A 17,466-nucleotide genomic window follows, 5' to 3' on the forward strand; every position below is an offset into this window, starting at 1 on the left:
GTAGGAATGTCATACGTGAGGAGAAGTGCTACATAATGCACATCAGTCCAGCCATATTGCAGAGGATCTTTGTGGGCTGTATGATCCGGTCACACAGCAATGTTGGCCTGGGGTCAGCGGGATGAGTAGGATAGCCTATGGAGGTTATGTGGGTGGTTCAGGGATTTGATAAGCTGTCTGAAGAGAGAAGTTTTTAGGGAACGCTGGAAGGTTTGGAAGATAGAAGAAAGTCTTGTCCGACGGAGTGGGTGCAGCCAGAAAAATGTCCTGGGAGCAGGTAATGAGTGTGGATAAGAGAGATAGATCTTGTGCAGAGCAAGGACAGTGAGCTGGTAGATGTTTAGAAAGAAGGGAAGAGATCTGTGTTGGTATAGTTTGGTTAATAGCCTTTTGTGTAAGTAGAAGTATTTTATATTGAATTCGGTAAAAGAAACAGGCAACCGATGTAAGTGTACTGACACCGGAGCAGCAGAATTTGAAGTTTTAGGAGGCAGATCAGTCTCCCCTAAGCTGTATCCAAAATAGATTAGAGGAGTGACAGCCTGGTGATTGGAAGACCAGTAAGGAGACTATTGCAATAGTCAATGCGGGAGATAATTAGGACATGTATTATGGTGTTTGCAGTGTCTTGTGTATGATAGGGGCATATTCTGAAGATATTTCTTAGATGTATGTAACAACCTGGAAACGGATTGAATGTGGGGAACAAAGTACAGTTCTGAGACAAGGATGACACCTAGGCAGCGGCTTGTGTAGTAGGGTCGATTGCTGAATTATCAACAATTATAGAGATATCAGGTTGGTAACTACTATTGGCTGGTGGAAATATAACTAATACTGTTTTGGATGTATTAAATTTGAGGTGGTAAGAGGACATCCAGGATGAAATGGCAGAAAGATATTCAGCGACATGTACCAGCACAGATGTTGACAATCTAGGGGGATAAGTAGATTTGAGTATCATTCGGATACAGATTATTCTAAACTACGAAAGAGCGGATTAGTTTGCCAAGAGAGGTGGTATAGATTGAGAAAAGCAGGGGCCCTAAGGGTGCATACACACCTGTACGATATCTGACCGATTTAGCCAAATCGGAACAACAAATCGGGCATATCGTGCAGTGTGTATGCCCAATTTGCGCGTACCCGCGGTCGCATGCGATATCGTGCGATTGGCTGTGCAGCACAGTCAATCATACGATATCGCATGTGAGCCTGTACAAGTGAATGAAGGACGGAACAGTGATTGTTCCATCTTTCATTAAATCTTTCAAGTGTGTACCAGCAATCATGGGATGTCCAGGGTGAAGGCAAATCGCCCTGAACATCGGCACGATTGCCGGTCGTTTAGGTGTGTACCCTGCCTAAGACTGACCCTTGCAGTCTCCAACTGATACCCATTTTCCACCAAAAACCCGGGTCTGACCTGGGTTTTCGGACGTGGCTCCAACCCAGGTCAGACCCCGTTTACACTGCACCTTCGATCTGGGTTATTCCCAGATCAGCCCCATTCACACTGAACCCGGCTCTGCCCTGCTACACTTGTGAGGTCATAAAAAGTGGGAGGTGACTGCTCCACAACCCACCAATCAGCTCATTTTAGGCATGTCCCAGGTCGGATAACCCAGGTCACGCCGTTTACACTGCACCATTACCCGGGTCCATCCTGCGTCCAACCCTGGTAGCTACCTGGGTTGGATTCCCGGGTCACTTGAGCCAGGTTATTTTTCAGGGACCCTTTTCCACTGAGCCGTGACCCAGGTAGACCCGGCAGTAACCATGGTTATTGCAGTAGTGGGAAAGCCATGTTTTTGTACGATCACTTAAGAATGCTGTGCTTTTCCCACCTGTATCTATTAACCCTATTATCTACATCCAATACCGTTCTCTTGGACTATTAGGAGGTGCTGGGCTTTGGCCACCTTCATCTGATATTATGCTGCCATTCTGTTTCCATTCATTTGCATCCAAATGCAATCTTGTTTTACTGATAGGAAATGTATATTTTATTAAATAGCGATCCTGCCTGGGGCTGGTCTGTCTCTCTAACTCATTTGCATCCAGTACCTTCTCCTTCCACTAGTAGGAACTGTAACTTTTCTTAAGCTACCACCTGACTACCTAATTGAGGCTGTTCTGCCAGCCTGTTTAACTTGTGTTCAGTACCATCCTAAACATAGTTGCAGAAAGACATAACGCTGCCACGAGGCTAAAGCTGGGTACACCTTAGACCATGTGCAAACTATCCCTTGAACTCCTGGACAAACGATCTAGTGCAGTGGTGAAACTCGGGCCCTTCAGCTTTTGTGGAACTACATATCCCAGCATGCCCTGCGACAGTTTTAGCATGCCCTAATAGCAAAACTGTGGCACTGCATGCTGGGATGTGTAGTTCCATTGTAGTTGGAGGGCCCGAGTTTGACACCACTGATCTAGTGCATACACACTGTGCAATCTAACAAACGACCAAATGATATATCTTGCATCGTTTGGTGGTTAGATCGTTAGCTATATTATGTAACCGTATCGCCTGGTCATTTGGTAGATTGATAGATCGAGCTACTTGTAGAGAAGATCTGAAGATGTGACGGACGACGACGCTGGAGCGATGTGTGACGGACGACACACTGAACGATTTGCCTTTCCGATGCGTCGGAATCGGCCCTATCATTAAAAAATGTGTCTAGTGTGTAGGGGCCTTAATGATTTAAGGAACTGATGCAGAATTGACTGATTTTGCTCCCCAAATTGCGGGATAAGAAAAGGCACAATTGCGTGTATAAGATAACTTGCATATAAAGCCTGCACCAGTAATATAAGTGCCAGGTTTGAGGCTGGGCTGTTCATGGCATGACGACGTGTTTTATCAGAGTTCGAACAGGGCATGGCGGTGTGTGCCTGATGGATAACTGTGTGGAAAATGATTTAATTAATGCCAACACATTACACAGCAATGTACCATACAGGCCCACTCTCTGACCAGAAACTCCTGTTTTTTTTTTGGGGGGGGGGGGGTCTCCTAGCTCCTGGAAATGTGGACCAGCACCTTGCACCGAGAAGTGTGCAGGACAAAGGCCTTGATGACGCGATCCCCAACATCCTGCCCTCCTGGGACATCCTCTGGGGAACTAACCGTATGCACTGTATGGAGAATATTCATTCAATCCCTCCCACCCCCGGAGCTTACAATCTAATTCCCTGCCATATGCACACAAACCCCTACTTAGGCCATGCCGCAATCCTTAGGCCTTCAGGACACAGTCCTCATCAGCCCTTTCGGGTTTCAGTATCATCTGTACGTGGGTGATACCCAAATCTCCCCCCCCCCCCCCCCATATTTCTCACCACTCGTGTTTAAGAACATATTCGTCCACTGTAAATAATTCAATACTGGCGTTTCCTGTTTGCGTTTCTGTCCTGTGAATAAAGTCGGTGATAAGTCTGATTTTTATACAATTCAGGTGGCAACACTACTACTACACTTATTACTATATTCCATGCAAAGGATTGCAGCGTCTTAATTTATTTGTATTTTTTTTACTATTTAAATAGTTGGTGGTATCCCATGAGCTCCTACACTTTCCTTTTGTCCTTCCTCACACCATGTGGGACCCCACCCCCCCCCCTCCCTAATTTACTCAGTGTTACTGTAATTATTCATAAGGTTATTTTTAGTAGTGGTTGGAGCACTAATTTTGTACAACACTGCTGGAAGGCACCACAAGGTGGCGCTGCTGTGCAAGGACAAGTGATTTAGTGAGCCTTTACTGCAATGCATCATGGGAGTTGTAGTCCAAAGGGCGCAAGGAGAGGGATATTTGGCATAGTATTACAGATGTTATTGTTTTTAAATACAATGATTGGAATCTAGACAGCAGCCACTGAGCTGTACGAGTCCACACGGAGGAGACCAAGGAAGCCTACAGAGCCAAAAACTCTGGGGATATGCTAGAGGTGATGGCTTGGTGGAACGCACAACGCGGAAAGCAGCTGGAACGCAAATGCAGGAAGTTGTGAGGGGATTTTATGGACATCTTCCGCTCAAGGCAGAAGCAGTCGAGAGCAGAGGAGACACAGCTGATGTAATTGGGAATAGCATCAGGTAATTGTTGTTCTCAGTGTGAGCGTTTAATGCATGGTAGAGGCTCGTTATATCTACTGCAGATGTCCATCCCTAATTATACCTCTCACCCCTGTCTCTTTATCCACACCATGGCCCCTCCCTCATTATCCCCACCACCCTCTCACCCCTGCCTCATTATCCCCACCATGCCCCCTCCCTCATTATCCCCACCACCCTCTAACCCCTGCCTCATTATCCCCACCATGACCCCTCCCTCATTATCCCCACCACCCTCTCACCACTCCCTCATTATAACCACCACCCTCTCACCCCTACCTCATTATCCATACCATGGCCCCTGCCCCATTCTTCCCACTATGACACCTAATTCATTATCCACCATCACCCCTCATTATTACCATTGTCTTCCAACTATCTCTCTTCATCCTCTCTAACCCCTCCCTCATTATCCCCATTATCCCTCTCATTAATAACCCTCTCTCATCATCCTACCATCACCTATCCCACATCAGCTTTACCATTATAATCCCTCCCTAATTATCTACACTTTAACTCCTCCCTCATTCCTCCCACTATCATCCTTCACCCCCCACCCTCATCATCCCTCCCCTATTATGTGCTCTACCCGCCCCCTTTACTATCCCCACTATCACTCCCTTGCCCACCATCTTTACCATCACCCTGCACTCACCATAATTATCATAACCACTAGGTCAGCAATTCTACCATCTCCCGCCCTCATCCCTTCCATCAGCATCCTTACCATCACATCTCTCATTATATCCAGCTTCACCCATTCCTCACTGTGCCCACTGTCCTTCACCCATTCCTCATTATACACACTGTCCTTCACCCATTCCTTATTATACACACTGTCCTTCACCCATTCCTTATTATACACACTGTCCTTCACCCATTCCTCATCATTCCCACTGTCCTTCACCCATTCCTCATTACACACACTGTCCTTCACCCATTCCTCATTATACACACTATCCTTCACCCATTCCTCATTATACACACTGTCCTTCACCCATTCCTCATTATACACACTGTCCTTCACCCATTCCTCATCATTCCCACTGTCCTTCACCCATTCCTCATTACACACACTGTCCTTTACCCATTCCTCATTATACACACTGTCCTTTACCCATTCCTCATCATACACACTATCCTTCACCCATTCCTCATTATACACACTGTCCTTCACCCATTCATCATTATACACACTGTCCTTCACCCATTCCTCATCATTCTCACTGTCCTTCATCCATGCCTCATTATACACACTGTCCTTCACCCATTCCTCATTATACACACTGTTCTTCACCCATTCCTCATCATTCCCATTGTCCTTCACCCATTCCTCATTATACACACTGTCCTTCACCCATTCCTCATCATTCCCACTGTCCTTCACCCATTCCTCATCATTCTCACTGTCCTTCACCCATTCCTCATTACACACACTGTCCTTCACCCATTCCTCTTTATACACACTGTCCTTCACCCATTCATCATTATACACAATGTCCTTCACCCATTCCTCATTATACACACTGTCCTTCACCCATTCCTCATCATTCCCACTGTCCTTCACCCTTTCCTCATTATATACACTGTCCTTCACCCATTCCTCATTATACACACTGTCCTTCACCCATTCCTCATCATTCCCACTGTCCTTCACGCATTCCTCATTATACACACTGTCCTTCACCCATTCCCCATCATTCCCACTGTCCTTCACCCATTCCTCATTATACACACTGTCCTTCACCCATTCCTCATTATACACACTGTCCTTCACCCATTCCTCATCATTCTCACTGTCCTTCACCCATTCCTCATTACACACACTGTCCTTCACCCATTCCTCACCATTCCCACTGTCCTTCACCCATTCCTCATTACACACACTGTCCTTCACCCATTCCTCATTATACACACTGTCCTTCACCCATTCCTCATCATTCCCACTGTCCTTCACCCATTCCTCATCATTCACACTGTCCTTCACCCATTCCTCATCATTCCCACTGTCCTTCACCCATTCCTCATTATACACACTGTCCTTCACCCATTCCTCATTATACACACTGTCCTTCACTCATTCCTCATTACACACACTGTCCTTCACCCATTACTCATCATTCCCACTGTCCTTCACCCATTCCTCATTATACAGACTGTCCTTCACTCATTCCTCATTATACACACTGTCCTTCACCCATTCCTCATTATACACACTGTCCTTCATCCATTCCTCATCATTCCCACTGTCCTTCACCCATTCCTCATTACACACACTGTCCTTCACCCATTCCTCATTATACACACTGTCCTTCACCCATTCCTCATCATTCCCACTGTCCTTCACCCATTCCTCATTATACACACTGTCCTTCACCCATTCCTCATCATTCCCAATGTCCTTCACCCATTCCTCATTATACACACTGTCCTTCACCCATTCCTCATTATACACACTGTCCTTCACCCATTCCTCATCATTCTCACTGTCCTTCACCCATTCCTCATTACACACACTGTCCTTCACCCATTCCTCATTATACACACTGTCCTTCACCCATTCCTCATCATTCCCACTGTCCTTCACCCATTCCTCATTATACACACTGTCCTTCACCCATTCCTCATCATTCCCACTGTCCTTCACCCATTCCTCATTATACACACTGTCCTTCACCCATTCCTCATTATACACACTGTCCTTCACCCATTCCTCATTATACACACTGTCCTTCACCCATTCCTCATCATTCCCACTGTCCTTCACCCATTCCTCATCATTCCCACTTTCCTTCACCCATTCCTCATCATTCCCACTGTCCTTCACCCATTCCTCATCATTCCCACTGTCCTTCACCCATTCCTCATTATACACACTGTCCTTCACCCATTCCTCATTACACACACTATCTTTCACTCATGCACACTTTAAGGAGAGAACTACCCAATGACATCAGTTCCACTGTGTTTTAAAGGAGACCATACAGAAGGGGATAGAATTCCTCTGCGAGGCATCTATTAGTATTTCAGCCAGAGCTATGGATGAGGAATGGATACTATGAGAAATAACATCAAAGCTAGCTGCGTTACATCAAATGCTAGGTGATTTGGGATGATTAAAACTGTGCCAGATTAGGTAGACATTGGCCAGTTCGACAGTCCCCTTTGCCTCTTTTTGGTAACTTTTTTTTTTTTCCTCGATCCTATATATAGGAGAGAATATTGCCGGGGTCGGCTATAGGTCAAATGTGAAACATTTTATTGTAAGTTTAAAACTACAAATCTAAGCACTTACAATTGTGTCGGTTGTAGGAAACTTTGTTGAAGAACAGATTACAGTAGGTTTATCCGTTCTCCCCTTTGCGACGCGTTTCACAGTAGATACTGCAGGCATCCAAAGTATATAGATCCAGCTGTTGTTAGGAGGGCCCTATGGCTCATACCTTGGTCACTCCATAACATTACTGAACATCACGGCTGGATGGGAAAATCTCAGCAGAAGAAAAGTACTCCGAAAAGTTTGGTAGACTGTAGCTACCCCAGTACAGGAGTGAATGAGCTGCTCCGGTATAGGCCCAGTAGTGATAGATGCCAATGGTGGAAGACAAGAAAAAAAATGAAAATGATAACATGTTAAAGAGCTGGTCTACTTGTTTACATCCTGCCTTCCGCAACCGTGGAGCAGTGTGGACCATCAAGTGGAAAAAATAAATGTACATATTCATAAGCTGTTTCTTTATATTTAATTGGCAGCACAGTTTATGTAGAAGTTAGCATTGCTGCAACACAGCACTGGGGTCTTAAGTTAAATTCCTGCTAAGGCCCTATCTGTGTGGAGTGTGTAGGTGCTCCCATGTTTGCATGGGTTTCCAGGTGCTCTGGTTTCCTCCCAAAATCCAAAACATACAAGTTAATTGGATCCTAACAATAAAAGATCTCTAGTGGTAGGGAATATAGATCGTAAGCTCTATTGGGACAGGGACTCATGTGAATGGCTAAATATTCTCTATAAAGCGCTGCGTAATATGTGTGCATGCTTTATAAGTTACTGGTAATAATAATGTTTTCTGTCTCTAGGCTAAATCATGAAGTCACAAGAAGGCGAAACGTGTCTTCAGGGGAGAGAGTCCAGTATAGATCACCTTTCTGATTCCCGAAGGATGGGCAAGGACAGGAGTCACGTGACTGAGAGGATATTACATATCACCCTGGAGATCATCTACCTGCTGACTGGGGAGGTGAGGGAGTCTGGGAGTGTCACAGTGACATCACTATTATCTCTATTACTAACACAAGAACCTGACTTGGGAGGTGAGGGAGTCTGGGGGTGTCACAGTGACATCACTATTATCTCTATTACTAACACAGGGACCTGACTGGGGAGGTGAGGGAGTCTGGTAGTGTCACAGTGACATCATTATTATCTCTATTACTAACACAGGGACCTGACTGGGGAGGTGAGGGAGTCTGGGAGTGTCACAGTGACATCACTATTATCTCTATTACTAGCACAGGGACATGACTGGGGAGGTGAGGGAGTCTGGGAGTGTCACAGTGACATCACTATTATCTCTATTACTAACACAGGGACCTGACTGGGGAGGTGAGGGAGTCTGGGAGTGTCACAGTGACATCACTATTATCTCTATTACTAACACAGGGACATGACTGGGGAGGTGAGGGAGTCTGGGAGTGTCACAGTGACATCACTATTATCTCTATTACTAACACAGGGACCTGACTGGGGAGGTTTATTTTTGGTAGACATTTAGGGGAATATTTACAAAAGTTAGAGTTTTTAGAAGTGGTGATGTTGCTCATAACAGCCAATCAGATTCAACTTAACATTTAACTAGCACCTTCTAGAAGATAATAGCTAGAATCTGATAGGTTGCTAATAGCAACATCTCTACTTCTAAAAACTCTCCCTTTAGTAAATGTACCCCTTACTGTACTCTTCCCACCCAATGATATGCATTGTCACTGTCCTACCCCCTGCTGACCTCCTTCTCTCATTAGCCACATGTGCTCTTCTCATTATGTAATAAATAATCCGGGCAGTGGCGAAAATCGAGTCTTACAGTGTTGCCCCCAGCTGCTTTAGAAGAGTTCACGCTAATCAGGAGTGGTCAACGTGATTCACCATTTCTCAAACCATCGCATTTTGCTGCAGATATAGAAAGAGAAGAATGCTGTACAGTGGATTCCTAAAACATGTGTTTAATGGAAATTCTAATAGTACGAATGTCCCCTTTCAAAAGACGGACAGCTGAGTTCACTCCCTGATAACAGGTTGACATTTTACATATGCCTGCGGTGTTTATAGGAAGCCTACAGGTTTTTCCAATCATGCTCACTGAATGATATGTCCTCTTTGCACTTATTTTTATTTATTTTTTTCAATTATTTATTTTTGTACGCAGGATTTTACAATTGTGAAGACGTCTGATGAGTGTGTGGTACTTAACAGTCATCCCCGTTCATCGGGGGGACCGAGAAGGACCCAGAGCTCCTTCACGGTGCCTCCGCCTCACTCACTGATACATGAGAGACACAATGACCAGAAGATCCTGGATCTCGCCAACAAGATTATTCAGCTGCTGACTGGAGAGGTGACTGCTGGGAATGGGACATTATACAGTAACACCAGGGGATGTGTCTGGGTGATGACTGGAGAGGTGACTGCTGGGAATGGGACATTATACAGTAACACCAGGGGATGTGTCTGGGTGATGACTGGAGAGGCGACTGCTGGGAATGGGACATTATACAGTAACACCAGGGGATGTGTCTGGGTGATGACTGGAGAGGCGACTGCTGGGAATGGGACATTATACAGTAACACCAGGGGATGTGTCTGGGTGATGACTGGGGAGATGACTGCTGGGAATGGGACATTATACAGTAGCACCAGGGGATGTGTCTGGGTGATGACTGGAGAGGTGACTGCTGGGAATGGGACATTATACAGTAACACCAGGGGATGTGTCTGGGTGATGACTGGAGAGGTGACTGCTGGGAATGGGACATTATACAGTAACACCAGGGGATGTGTCTGGGTGATGACTGGGGAGGTGACTGCTGGGAATGGGACATTATACAGTAGCACCAGGGGATGTGTCTGGGTGATGACTGGAGAGGTGACTGCTGGGAATGGGACATTATACAGTAACACCAGGGGATGTGTCTGGGTGATGACTGGAGAGGTGACTGCTGGGAATGGGACATTATACAGTAACACCAGGGGATGTGTCTGGGTGATGACTGGAGAGGTGACTGCTGGGAATGGGACATTATACAGTAACACCAGGGGATGTGTCTGGGTGATGACTGGAGAGGTGACTGCTGGGAATGGGACATTATACAGTAACACCAGGGGATGTGTCTGGGTGATGACTGGAGAGGTGACTGCTGGGAGTGGGACATTATACAGTAACACCAGGGGATGTGTCTGGGTGATGACTGGAGAGATGACTGCTGGGAGTGGGACATTATACAGTAACACCAGGGGATGTGTCTGGGTGATGACTGGAGAGGTGACTGCTGGGAATGGGACATTATACAGTAACACCAGGGGATGTTTCTGGGTGATGACTGGAGAGGTGACTGCTGGGAATGGGACATTATACAGTAACACCAGGGGATGTGTCTGGGTGATGACTGGAGAGGTGACTGCTGGGAATGGGACATTATACAGTAACACCAGGGGATGTGTCTGGGTGATGACTGGAGAGGTGACTGCTGGGAGTGGGACATTATACAGTAACACCAGGGGATGTGTCTGGGTGATGACTGGAGAGATGACTGCTGGGAGTGGGACATTATACAGTAACACCAGGGGATGTGTCTGGGTGATGACTGGAGAGGTGACTGCTGGGAATGGGACATTATACAGTAACACCAGGGGATGTTTCTGGGTGATGACTGGAGAGGTGACTGCTGGGAACGGGACATTATACAGTAACACCAGGGGATGTGTCTGGGTGATGACTGGAGAGGTGACTGCTGGGAGTGGGACATTATACAGTAACACCAGGGGATGTGTCTGGGTGATGACTGGAGAGATGACTGCTGGGAGTGGGACATTATACAGTAACACCAGGGGATGTGTCTGGGTGATGACTGGAGAGGTGACTGCTGGGAATGGGACATTATACAGTAACACCAGGGGATGTTTCTGGGTGATGACTGGAGAGGTGACTGCTGGGAACGGGACATTATACAGTAACACCAGGGGATGTGTCTGGGTGATGACTGGAGAGGTGACTGCTGGGAATGGGACATTATACAGTAACACCAGGGGATGTGTCTGGGTGATGACTGTATCATTGTGTGTGTCAGGTTCCTATAAGGTGTGAGGACGTCACTGTCTATTTCTCCATGGAGGAGTGGGAGTATATAGAAGGACACATGGGTCTGTACAAGGACGTGATGATGGAGAATCACCGGCCCCTCACGTCACTGGGTAAGAGAAGAGTTGATCACAGCCCTGCCTATCTATATGGGTTATATCATTACTAGGTGTATAAAGACATTGTTACATGTGTAGAGTAGGGGAAATAGACCTGGGAGTCACAGACAGAGAAGGGACTTTGCTGGGCTGTATATCTGTAGTTTATGTGATTTAGCTTTGCATGTGCGGCTGCGATTTCTTTCGGATTTGCAGCTGCGATAATCTGAAAATCCAGTCTCAGCCTTTCCCTTCTGTAGTTATGAGCACCGTAGATTGCAAGCCCTAAGACGCCCACTTTCAAAGTCCGTGGAAAGTGGAAATCTGCCGGAGGACTCAAACACTCGACCATCGCCACGATGCCCTATGGCTTGCGCTATGTATCCTTCTGAATTTTCTCCAATCATGGTCTCTGTGATTGAGAATGTAGTCGCGTTAACGTATGGCCAATTTTTGCGATCATTTCAGGATACCTCACACGAATGCCCGTTGCCTTTCCATCGTCATCACAAATTAATGCGATTGCATACGCAACACTGGTTTCCGCGTGCTCTCCGCTGAAATGTAAGTCTGTGGGGGCACCGGATAATGAGCAGTATTGGGATTTCTGGACTCCTTGTCCGGCTACACCTCCCTCGCTCCTTGGAGTTGGCAGCAATGTATTACACAGCAATGTTATTCCCAGAAGCCTTTGCTCCTCTTATTATGTCCATGTTTATATCATCTTACCACAATTCATGTATTTTTCTTCCACAGGCCCAGACTGTATGACAGAGGATCACAGCGTTGTTCTAGATAGGCAGACTTCAAAATCCTCAGGCGACTGTCTGGAGAATGTTACTAAAAAACCAACTTCATGTGATGGAGGAGACCTCACAGACACCAACATTTATACACCCACATATCATACACAGTATACATCTACTCATATTAAGGAGGAATCAGTCTCATGTGATGGAGGAGACCTCACACACACCAACATGTATACACCCACATATCATACACAGTATACATCTACTCATACTAAGGAGGGATCAGCCTCATGTGATGGAGGAGACCTCACAGACAATGACAATTATACACCCACATATCATACACAGTATACATCTACTCAGGAATCAATCTCATGTGATGGAGACCTCACAGACAATGACAATTATACACCCACAGATCACACACAGTATACATCTACTCATACTAAGGAGGGATCAGCCTCATGTGATGGAGGAGACCTCACAGACAATGACAATTATACACCCACATATCATACACAGTATACACCTACTCATACTAAGGAGGAACCGGTCTCATGTGATGGAGGAGACCTCACAGACAGTGACAATATACATACAGTAGATACAGTATATACTTCTGCTCGTATTGTGGAGGAGCACAGTAAAAAGAACACTGATTCTCAGTTAGTGGAGAAAACGTTTTTATGCCTTGAATGTGGGAAGTGTTTTAAATGTAACTCTCACCTTGCCAGCCACCAAAGAATACACACAGGAGAGAGGTCCTATCCGTGTCCCGAGTGTGGGAAATGTTTTATCAGTAACTCTGATCTGGTCATACATCAGAGACTTCATGCACGCGATCAGCCATATTCTTGCTCTGTTTGCCGCAAGTCTTTTGACAATAGCTCCGAGCTTGGCAGCCATCAGAGACGTCACACAGGAGGGAAGCCCTACTCGTGCTGCCAATGTGGCAAATGTTTTACGAGAAGAACACATCTGGTCATACACCAGAGAAGTCACACGGGAGAGAAGCCCTATTCCTGCTCCGAGTGCGGCAAGTGTTTCATCAGCAACTCCCATCTCCTCAGCCACCAGAGGATCCACAGTGGGGAGAAGCCTCACTCATGTCCCGAGTGTGGAAAATCCTTCATTAGTAAGTCACGCCTCGCCGAGCATCAGAGGACCCACACTGGGGAGAAGCCGTACAGCTGCTTTGAATGTGGGAAATATTTCATCAGCAACTCAAATCTTTCTACGCACCAGAGAACTCACACGGGGGAGAGGCCATATTCCTGCTCCGAGTGTGGGAAGTGTTTCAGCCGGAAGTCTCATCTCGTGAGACATCAGGGAATCCACACAGGAGAAAGACAGTGTATTTGCCCCGAGTGTGGGATGTCTTTCTGTAATAGCTCGGAGCTTGCCGTACACCAAAGAATGCACGCCGGAAACAAATCGTATTGTTGCCCTGACTGTGGTAGAAGTTTTGTCTCTTATCAGAACCTTATTAAACATCAGAGAATTCACGTACGGTAGAAAACGTAGACTTGGTGTGTGTATAATTGAGCGGTACCACGTTTCTTGATGTTTAGTAAATATATATCTATAAAAAATTTACAGCTGTGTCCTCTTACACCTCTGCTTTTATGTGTGCCCGGTTTTCTCAATTTTGCCACTTTTTCCTAAGTTTTGCGTCTTAGGGCCTGATTCATTACAGATCGATACTGCGATCGCAGCTCCGCAATCGCACGTAGGCCCGATGCGAAAATATGCTAATGTTTGCAATCGCAATGCCATCGCAGTCCAACATAAAGACGCCCACTTCCCCATACTCACATCCATAATACCTTGCAAGTTTGTGAAACCATCGGTAACATCGGAGCCTCACGCACACTTGCACAAGGTCAGACCTTACTCGGAGTTTGCTAACCTCATCGCACGCAGTGAGACCTCAAGCTGCGTAAGGCATCGCAGTGGCTAATTTATGCATGTCCCTGTAACGGCGTTCAAATGCACTGACACGTCTGCGTTTCGCCGACCACCCCCCCATCAAAACCCCCTGTCAATCACTCTGCAATGGTTTCATCGCAGTGGTGCCTTTGTGCACGCTCACTCTGATGCATACACATACGCAGTACGCAGGAATCAGCCGTCTGCGTGCGTAATCGCAATAGTGATCCTTGCTGAATCAGGCCCTTAATCCGCATTTTGGGGCTGCTGCGTCCACTCTTGCGTCTGTTATAGAAATATTACACTTCAGGCCGCCTCGCAGTCACCGCCCAGGAACTCCAATGGTTTCCCTCACCCAGGTCTGATACCAGCGTTCCCATTTGCAACAGCGCACACACAGGGTGACTCATGCGCCGTAGGGGTTTTCAGAATATTTTGCGCAGTAGCGAATAATTGCTGAACTGTGTGAATACTGGTATTGCGTGCAGTCAGCGCGCTCCTCGGAATAAGGCCCATAGTGTATTAGGTACTTAGGATTAGGGTTCTGGCGCCGCTAAGTCTGTGGTGCGCTATTGCTGGAAATTGAGGGCATAAACTGTTGCACTAAGCCTTGGAGAGAGAGAAAGTGGACAGAGATAAACTACCAACCAATCGGCTCCTGCCATTTTTCAAACACAGCTTGTAAAGTAACAGGAACTGATCGGCCAAGGTGCACCGTGATTCTGAGTTGGGAGTACAGCAAAAAAAGTGCAATGAACAAGCCAAGTTGCTGTTATGGGTTGGACGGTTAATCAGGTAAGAGAATATGAGATGCCGCCTGTGGGCAATAGGAGCAGCCTTGAGGGCTGGTTGTGGCCTTTATAGTAGTGGCCAAGGGACTGGTGATTGAGAAGCAGCCTTGAGGGCTGGTTATGGCCTTTATAGTCGTGGCCAAGGGACTGGTGATTCAGAAGCAGCCTTGAGGGCTGGTTGTGGCCTTTATAGTCGTGGCCAAGGGACTGGTGATTGAGAAGCAGCCTTGAGGGCTGGTTGTGGCCTTTATAGTCGTGGCCAAGGGACTGGTGATGTGAAGCAGCCTTGGGGCTGTTGGAGCAGGCTTGATGGCTGCTACCAGTGCCGCCGGGATGACTCTGGCGACGGTGAGCTTAATAGCGCACCTGGAACGCAGAGCTGCTACCAGTGCCGCCGGGATGACACTGGCGACGGTGTGCTGGATTGCGCACCTGGAAGGCTAAACTGCGACTGGTGCTGCTGACCTGACACAAGTCACCGGATGATGACAGATGCTTCTGGGGTAGGAAGCGCTCCGTGCTGCCCAGATGGTAAAAGCAGCACGTATGGACGAGATGCAGGTGGAGCCGCCTGGATGGAATAAACGGCTCACATGAAACACAGCAAGACTGACACAGGCACTCGACTGACAAGCAGGAAACAGGAACCGGAAGTACGAACAAACTTCTATCACCGGCATGGATTGCTGGGCTGGGTGGAATTTAACAGAGACAGAATCCAATCCAAGCAACTTTCCCTTAATGACAGATTACTGTGCACCTGGGCAGTCCAGAGAGGAGAATCAATTAGTGCACCTGACACTGCACAGGGGCAGCAATTAGTGCAGTGCTTCAGTAGTAACAAAGGCTGGAAGTCCAAGCAATAGGATCTGCTAACTGCAGATCCTACCAGTTGCAAGGCAAACATATGTATTATTATTGCATGCAAAGTGGCAGTAAAACTATAGCCACATCTGCTTTCTTTTTTTAAAGCTATTGTGGCAAGATCAGTGTAAAGGTGTTGTCTCCTAGTGTAAACGATTGCACTTGTAATACAGTAGCCAGGTACAAGGGCCTTGGTACAAGAATCTGCAGCTAGTTTTATTAGCAGCACAAAAATAAACAAAACAGAAGAGTAAATCCTGGCCTGTCTGGCTCTAACTAAACAAAATGATTCCCTCTCTCAGAGTGGAAGGACCTAACGTCCCTCTCACAAAACAGTCTTTAGCACAGCACTTTAAGTAATCACAGTGTCTCTTAACAGGTCTCTGACCTGCTCACCAGGCAGTGAGAGATGGACTACACTGACTGACACACCCTTTATTAGTATCTCTCACAGATGGTCGGGCAATAAAGGCTGCTAATCATCTTCTGTCTACCAGACAGAAGCTAAAAACCTGGGGCATATATATCTCCCCTTGACAACCTTTCCAGTGTTTTGTTATGTTGTGATTTAATTATTACAGGGATAGGCTCTTTCATTCCCCCTCCACCTCCATTACAAATTTTTTTCCCCGATGACTGCTGCTGCAATGGAACCAGTCATTGAACACTGTATTTGGTTCTGCCAAATAAATCTTATTTTTGAAGCAGTGAATATTACACTTTAATGTTTGTGTTACCTGTGTTCATGTCTCCGGTTTGTTTCCCAGTATCCCAAGTTTTTACAAAATGTAATAGAATGGCAAATGGATGTTGACATTAAGATGGCCCCATTAGCTACATATTGGATTAGCCCCTCAAACTTGCCTATTCTTTGGCCATGCAAAGGTGACCGAGCCAAATGCTCTGTGCTGCTGGTAACATTCTAATGCTTGTCCGTATGTCACCATTTTTAAAGAATGAATGTGATTGGTGCTCTGACCTAAGCCAGACGCAGCTAAGAGAGTAAATATGTATGGTAAACTGAACACACTACAATAGCGAATCACAAAAACAATCTGCCAGTAGATAAAAAAAAAAGGCCAAAATATGTCACACAAGAGCTAAACAAAACAAAACTTGTATATATGGTCTTATCGTAACCAGACACATTGTGTAGTAGGGTAAATATGTTTGGGTAGTATTAAAAGATAGCCTGATACATAATGGCCAGTGTTTGGGGTAAGAACATATATATGCCCGTAATTATGGGCACTATACTGTTATCATTGTGTTTTTGGAATAACCTGACATTATTTTTTATCCCGTCTGGAATTGGTCTGATTGAGCTACCATGTATTACAATTTATATGTTACACCCCATTTAGTTTGTAAATTCTACAGGATATTACCCTCAGTCTGAATGCTTCGGTCTACCGCACTTGTTATGTTACTATTTTTATTGTTATTTTGGTATATGTGCTATTTTGTATTACTTCTTGTATTATTTTATGCAGTCTTTAAAAAATGAGAGGTTTGTATCCCACAATACGTAGATGACTGCAGGTCCCGTCTGCATCCCGA

At 46.0% G+C, this 17,466-nt stretch overlaps 1 protein-coding gene across 2 annotated transcripts in view; it reads left to right on the plus strand.

Annotated features, from left to right (window-relative positions):
* Nucleotides 1–13,909, plus strand: part of LOC148505648 (uncharacterized) — a 34,191-nt gene extending 20,282 nt beyond the window's left edge. The window contains exons 1-5 of one of the 2 annotated variants that reach the window (XM_088447925.1): nucleotides 4,029–4,102; nucleotides 8,198–8,358; nucleotides 9,544–9,732; nucleotides 11,462–11,585; nucleotides 12,327–13,909. In XM_088447925.1, the coding sequence (XP_088304051.1) occupies nucleotides 8,206–8,358; nucleotides 9,544–9,732; nucleotides 11,462–11,585; nucleotides 12,327–13,837 (1,977 nt within the window). In that variant the 5' untranslated portion in view covers nucleotides 4,029–4,102; nucleotides 8,198–8,205 and the 3' untranslated portion in view covers nucleotides 13,838–13,909. Of the gene's footprint in view, nucleotides 1–185; nucleotides 190–4,028; nucleotides 4,103–8,197; nucleotides 8,359–9,543; nucleotides 9,733–11,461; nucleotides 11,586–12,326 lie in introns of those variants that run through there. The other variant, XM_088447928.1, reaches the window with a different exon arrangement.
* Nucleotides 13,910–17,466: the final 3,557 nt, after the last annotated feature.

This window comes from Taudactylus pleione, unplaced genomic scaffold (assembly GCF_031769625.1).
Source record: "Taudactylus pleione unplaced genomic scaffold, aTauple2 ptg000445l, whole genome shotgun sequence".
NCBI classification, from domain to species: domain Eukaryota; kingdom Metazoa; phylum Chordata; class Amphibia; order Anura; family Myobatrachidae; genus Taudactylus; species Taudactylus pleione.